This window comes from Trachymyrmex cornetzi, unplaced genomic scaffold, assembly GCF_001594075.2.
Source record: "Trachymyrmex cornetzi isolate Tcor2-1 unplaced genomic scaffold, Tcor1.1 scaffold39, whole genome shotgun sequence".
NCBI lineage: Eukaryota > Metazoa > Arthropoda > Insecta > Hymenoptera > Formicidae > Trachymyrmex > Trachymyrmex cornetzi.
Window position 1 is genome coordinate 110,505 of NW_017298640.1, and position 7,583 is coordinate 118,087.

Here is a 7,583-nt window from a genome sequence, read left to right on the forward strand (position 1 = left end):
AGAAAGAGAAAGGGCTACGAGCCTAAGAATAATCGTTAAAAATTAAAAATTGAAAACGTTAATAAATAAACATATCATTTAGTTAAAAAATATATAAAACTTTAATTTGCCAGCAATAAACAACAAAACAAAAACAAACGTTTTGATCCCTATTGAATCATTATCAATGTTAAAATAACAGTGAAAATATTACAAATATAGAGAACATATATAAAAGTTAAAATTCACTCTCAATCGCAGTATTAAAATTATCAATAATCTCGCTCAGTATGCAGTAATCGCAGTATTAAAGTTATCAAATCTCGCTCAGCATGTATCCTTGTTTTATATTTTAAAATTTAGCTTTTTACTGAATTACTTAAAATTATTCTATATTTCTATTTATATATTCTGGCAGTAGTGCAATTACAGATAGATTATTTTATTTTTTATGTATGATTGTATCTTCGTTTTTACTTTGTTGCTAAAATACCAAGCAAATAAATAAAAGTTTTATGAGTTTAATTGTAAAGTAAAAAATATAAAAATACAAATAAAAAAATCAAAATATGTGTACGAAATGGTTTAAGATTACTGTATGTGTTAATTTTTCTTCAGAATCCTAATAAAAAATTTATTTAAAGTTTCTTTAGTTTAAAACTCTATATACCTAATCTTTTAATTGTCATATATTCAATATATAATAATTAAAAGAAATAACATTATATATTAATGTTACATATTGGTATACAATATATTATATTGTATACTAATATGTAATATTAAAATGAAAATATGAAATAAATGAAGCGTTTTGAATTTAATAACTAAAGGCTAAATGCTGTTATATCAAATTATTTTATTTTTATATTTATTTAAAATTACTATTTTACCAGCCTCCAAAAATTACTGACTAATTTACCGTAATTTACCGAATAAATTATCGTAAAATTTGGACATTTCTAGTTCCATTCAAAAAATTCAAAATGCCCTGAATTCACCCCAACCTTAACAATGCCATCCAAGATCAAACTAATGTTGCCATCTTACGTTCTCCCTCAAACCACACATACAACTTTTGTCTAAAATATTTTTGCCTACCAAGTTTAATTTTCGATATATTTTGGTGTTTTGCCTTAGGTGAAATATGACATAGGAAAATATTCGACGAGAAAACTTTCTCAATTGACAAAGACAGTCGTTATCGCGTCTGGAAACCCGACAACACTAGATACGAGTTGAACAACATTTTACCATTACTGAGCAGTAGACATGGAGTCATACTGCCTAGAGTACAAAAGCACTACAACGAAGAAGATCACCTTAGGAATGTCGTAGTGGAGGCTAATAGTCCAAACCATACTATTAAGATTACCAAAGCTCGATATGAGGATCACCCAGACATCATAGAGTTAAATTGGCCTCCAAGATCTCCAGACTTCATTGAAAATCTCAGGGCAACAAGTGCATCTAGCTTGGGCTGACTTGAACCAGCATCCTGATTATTGCCAGACAATAGTTAATTCGATGCACCGCAGATTACTAACCGTATTAGCCACCAATGGACACACTATAAATTATTGTGAAGTAATGTCGACATATTGTTAATACAAATTATACAGAATTATATTATATGTAGATAGACTGAATATTTATGTAAATAGTATGTGCAATATTTTCCGAAAACAAAACCTCTGTTTCATGCTATATCATCAAGAATTTTCATAATTTTCGTTCTCTCCACAGGCTCGGCATTCCTGGTACGCGAGGAAATGGACGTCCCTCGGTTTCAATGGATGCTGTGTATTATATAAATGTATAATTATGTATTTATTTATGTTGTAATAGTTTAGATTTAATGGCTTACGTTTCATATGTGTTGTACATGTTAATGCTATCCAATATAAAAAATATTGCATAAAAAACAAAATAAACATTTTTGAAGCACGAATATATATAAATATATATACACATATGTATAAACATGTTTAAACTTTCATAAACATAAATAATTATATACGCTTATGAATGTTTAAACATGTTTATATGCATGTTTATATATAGTAATGTTACATACACTACTCAACGAAATTAAAGGATCACTTATTCCACCCTGCAAAAATAGGCAAATTTCGAGATAGAATAACTTCGTCAAAAATCATCGTATCGAGATTTTTAAAAAAGCATTTTAAAGCTTGAAGTCTCTACTTTTCAAACCTGTACTTTAAAAAACCATATTACTTATATGTCATAAAGTTACACAAACATAAATGAAGATGCATCAAATCTCAAAATTTTTTACGAAATTTGCGAAGTTCCACGGAGCCAAGTAAAAATTGTACATAAATGCGATCTACATCTTTCGAAAGAGTGAATCTTTACCTTTAATTTGCTTTTTTGTTGACCTCTACGATTTTTTTCGTACAGTGAAATTTGAATTTTAAAGCCATAACAAATTATTTAAAATAGTAATTTTAAATAAATATAAAAATAAAATAATTTGATGTAACAGCATTTAGCCTTTAGTTATTAAATTCGAAAGAGTCGTTTTTACTTCGACGTTGAATAACTCGGTAAAAAAAATCGTACAGAGATCAACAAAAAAGCAAATTAAAGGTAAAGATTTACTCTTTCAAAAACTGTAAACCGCATTTGTGCACAATTTTTACTTGGCTCCGTGGAACTTCGCAAATTTCGTAAAAAATTTCGAGATCTGATGCATCTTCATTTATGTTTGTGTAATTTTATGAAGTATGAGTAATATGGTTCTTAAGTAGAGATTTGAAAAGTAGAGATTTCAAGCTTTAAAATGCTTTTTTGAAAATCTCGATACAATGATTTTTGACAAAGTTATTCTATCTTGAAGTTTGTCTGCTGCTTCTCAACAAAATTAAAGTTCTTTAAAATCAGCGTTAAAAAACCAAATTCAAATTTCACATATCCCCGCGAAGAATGGTCGCGAAGCGATATTTGAAAAAGCATTTTAAAGCCATAACAAATTTCTTTAATTGTAAATTAAATTTAACACTTTCCCTTTAAAATGATTTTTAATCATTATTACAATTTTTTTTACTGAGTGATTTGAAGTGAATCTATAGTATGAAATGTATCTATAGTAAAATGGCAAGGAACTCAGTACATAATTTTCCAAGTCACGCATTACCAAGGGTGCGTTCCGTTTCTCGCATGATGCGCATAATGCGTCGTTTATCCTTGTTGCTCACATGTTATAGCGTTTTCGGCCCGATCGGGTTTGCACCAACCTGGGTTGGATTAATCTTTCCTATTGGTTGATGTCACACGCTCTACCAATAGGAGAACGCAAAACGCCATTAATCCAACCCAGGTTGGTGCAAACCCGGTCGGGCCGAAAACGCTATTAAACAAGGACAATGGATGCATCATGCACATCATGCGCGATACGGAACGCACCACAAGTCGGCAATGATCAGCGAAAGTGGGGAACCCATAGGGGTACCATAAGTCTGTTTATAAAATTGATTGTCATAAGAAAAATAAGTAGAATCTAAGCTGACCGCTTTTAAGAATTAATTTTTAAGTAATTTAGTCATTAGCAATAAAATTCCATGTTTTTGTTAGTGCATCAATAGCCAAATCAATCGGAATATTAGTGAATAATGAAATAACATCCAACGAAATCAAACAATGGCCCGGATCTATCTTGATGTTACTTGGTTTATGTACTAAGTCAAAACTATTATCAATATTACTAGATTTCGAAATACTTTTGACAATCAACTTGTGCAGAGAAGTCGCCAAATTATAAAAGGAACTGTTCCTTGTGTATCAACCGTGTGTTGTATGATATTTTTAATGTAATAAATTCTCGAAATTTTGATAACTAGAAGTTGACTCCTATTGCCTCTTTTACGAATTTTGTCTTACCGGTTGTGATTTAAGGAGTCTCTCATTTAGATATTATTTTATTATTATTATTCTTAGGGCCATTTTCACCATCGTCGATTTACTTAACCAGCCTAGTAACTGTAATGAAATAGAAAGAGATGGAACTATTTCTATCTCTTTCTATTTCATTACAGTTACTAGGCTGGTTAAGTTAACTGAGCTTGGTGAAAATGGCCTTAAATTTTAACAGGCATACGAACTTCCATAAGCGCCGACTGTCTTTGATAGTATCTCGTTGCTGACTGTGATAAGAATCTCTTTCACTAACCTTAGTTAACTTAACCGAGATTGGAAAGAAACCCTAAAGTCCGTTTCTACCGATGCAGTTTAATTTTAATCTTGGTTCAATTTGCTCTTCATCCCTTTCTAGTCCTAATTAGAAAAAGATGAAGAGCAAGTTCAATCGAGACCAAAATTAATCTATATTGGTAGAAACGGATATTAGACCCAGTTCCACAACTCACAGTTAACTCTTAACCGAGGTTCAACTTGTTTCTCATCTCTTTTCAATTCTAGAATTGGAAAAAAACAATGAATAAGTTGAACCTCGATTAAGAGTTAACCGTGAGTTGTGAAACTTGGCCTAAGTTATGAATTGTTGTTTCAATGAAAATCTGTATATCCTCATATAAGCTATAAATTGAATACCACTAATTTGGTCATTTTTCATCCTTTTTATCGTGTTCTTAAAAGAAAAATTCCATTTTTTATTGAATATAAAGTATTCTCCATATAAATTTTATACAAATTTTATGAATAATGGATAAGTATAAAACAAATGATATTTTATTTTTTAAATCAAATTTTATTTTATTTTCAAACCAAATTTCAATTTTTCATTTTCTACACATGCATTTCGAGGAAATATAAGGAGGCGACCCAAAGAATAATGTTGCTCTTTAGTTACAAGCATTTACCTTATTTACTTGTATCATGATAGGCGTTTTTTAACTTGTCAATTAATCAATCGTATTATGTACAAATACAGCTTTTGATGGAACAAACTTACATTTGCGCACAATACGATTGATCAATCGATGAATTAAAAAACTCGCCCTACTTCTTTGACAATTTATTAAATATGAATAATTAGTTTGATGATATAAGCTTTGTTAAACAAATATCTAAAAGCAATCCTGATAAAAGATTAAATAGTAAAATTGTTCTCACTTTTAATATTGCTTGTATTTCTATATAACAATATTTAAAGAAAATTAACATTGATAATTTATATATCAATTCATTTAATATAGAATAATCCAAGTGACATGTGGATAAGGACACATCACTAAATACTTTAAAAAGTCTTTCAATTTTATTATTAAAAGTTGTAGGGCCCAGTTGGACAATACTATCGCTGTATATCCTTTATTATAATTCTTTCCAACAGATACCTTGGAAAGTCGATAATAAATGAATTAAAACTGAAAAAAAAACCCAATATTGAAGGTAACATTTACAAAGTGGGAATAGATATGCAGTATATTTGGATACTTACTCTTTTTAGGAATTCCTCTGCGCATATACGTGCTCTAGCATTAACTGATAATTTCATTTCACTTATTTCTCTATCAATTTCTTCCATAAAATGAATAACAAAATCTACTATCTTGTGTTTGTACATTTGTTCTACATGAATATTAGTAATTAAAAAACTAATATCGTAACCCTAAAAATAAATGATACATTATGAATTATGACAGCTTAAAAGCTTACAAATAGACTTATGTATTCACTTCTACTGGTTTTCTTCTGAGAATCATAAAATGTTCAGCCCTCATTGTCATGAATCTTGTAAAATTATGACAAAGAATCTTTTCTAGATCATCAGCTTGTTTCACAGCAATACTTATTCTCATACTATTTATACTGGATTCAATCAAGACTTTCTCCTTGTCATTTCTACTTATCAAGATGGGTGTTAAAAGCAGTTCTTTGCTTGCCCTTACTTCTACTTCGGGCTTGTTATGTTTTTCTACGATTTGAGAGGAGAAGTTCTCCAGGCACATGGCGGCAGTAAGTGTACGCCTGACTGCTGTCAAATAGGGCTTTAATGTACCCGACTGTAAAAAATAAATATTATGAGATATCAAATATTACATTGAGTCATATTACAGTTTTACAATGAGTCGGTAGTCGGTAGTTTTAGAAGTTGGTTGCTGGTCAACTCTACCGATTCACTGACAACAGACTACTGATTCATTAGAACCGGTGGCCTAGTTTACATTGTGCACTTGATACAAGTATTAACTAGTAACTTTCTATTGAATTATCTTAATTTCAGAGATACATGTAAACATATATATGATATGAGTATTTAATTAATCATTTTGATGAATATTATACCAATTTAGCACATTATTATTACAATACTTTGCTGAAATTAATTCAATAGAAAGTCTTGATTTTATATATATATATATATATACAAACCAATAAGAGGCGACACTAGTTATTGTTGTGTGATAGCAATTTATTTTATATTTTAATGGACAAATTATTTTACAACCGTTTGATCCTACGTCTTGGATCCTTCTCAGTGTTAACATAACTATCCCTAAATCTAATAAATACCTATGTCACACACACACAAATATTTTCGCAATTGTAGGTAGAATGCAGTCACTTGCTACGACATATGTTGAGTCAAATGACGTTTCTCTGTTACTTTTATTCATGCAATGGCTTCACCAAACCAAATTGACTATGTCAAATACAATAACCACTTAAATCTATTCGTATATATTATAAGCAAATAACTTACATGAAGAGTTATATCAAGATTTTCAACAAGAGATATTGCCACTTTGGTGTCTATTGCTCAAATAAAGCTTAAGACGTAAATGGTACATATGTCGCTATTTTATAAATTATTGAAGAGGGGGAAACAACTTCACATTTCAGAAAAATCCATATTACTTTTCCAATAATTTATAATTTATAAAATATCTTAATGGTATTATTAAATGATTATTAATTTAAATCGACAGAGCCTTTAACCATTATTAGTTTAAATCCATAGACATATATGGAAGTTTATATGCATGACATTGGCTAAAAAAAACCAAAACATTTTTACCTGAAATAAGAAATCTACACAAAAATCGTTATCAGAGCTACTTCTCTTGGTACATTTAATAGTTAAAAGTACGGTATACTTGTTACAAGTCAAACAATTTCGATGTATGGAATAATGTGACTTACCATACTTGCGAAAGTTAATTTACAGGTTACAATATAACATTCGCATTAACTAATCGACTATTAGAAGCCTAAAAAAACTTTGTACTGTTCTATCTGATTCGGGAAAACATACGGAAATAACACATTAAATTGGCGAACACGCTTTGGATCACTATTCCGGTTTACGAGTGTGAGCGAATTCAACGAACTTGATCTATCTAAATTGAAAAAATAAAGATATTGTCAAAATTGAATTTAATAGTGCAATCCTCTTCAAAACCACAGCAATCTCTTTCGATCTCTTTGGCTGTGTTCGGACATACCACTCGGGTCCTCGGATGCCTCTGTGTATCACCTTAAGGCCCGTCTACAATACACGGAGTAAGAAGTAAGAGTGCAGGCCCGTCTACAATACACGGAGTAAGAAGTAAGAGTAAGAAATTGACCAATTACAGTCGAATGTGAGAAGAATAATCGACTGTGATTGGTCAATT

General features: G+C 30.2%; 1 protein-coding gene across 1 annotated transcript; it reads right to left on the minus strand.

The window, feature by feature from the left end:
• Positions 1-5,182: 5,182 nt before the first annotated feature.
• On the minus strand, positions 5,183-7,420 carry Arpc4 (Actin-related protein 2/3 complex, subunit 4). Its single transcript, XM_018511928.1, has 4 exons — positions 7,111-7,420; positions 5,643-5,969; positions 5,405-5,575; positions 5,183-5,330 (listed from the first exon to the last, which is right to left on the minus strand). The coding sequence occupies exons 1-4, from the start codon at positions 7,111-7,113 to the stop codon at positions 5,325-5,327; spliced, it is 507 nt and encodes a 168-aa protein (XP_018367430.1). The 5' UTR covers positions 7,114-7,420; the 3' UTR covers positions 5,183-5,324.
• Positions 7,421-7,583: the final 163 nt, after the last annotated feature.

What these genes read in the sequence shown, in the direction of transcription:
- Arpc4 (XM_018511928.1), bottom strand. An exon ending in TCAGAAGAAAACCAGTAGAA is followed by an intron (nt 5,576 to 5,642) that starts GTGAATACATAA and finishes ATTTATTTTTAG; the next exon opens with GGTTACGATATTAGTTTTTT.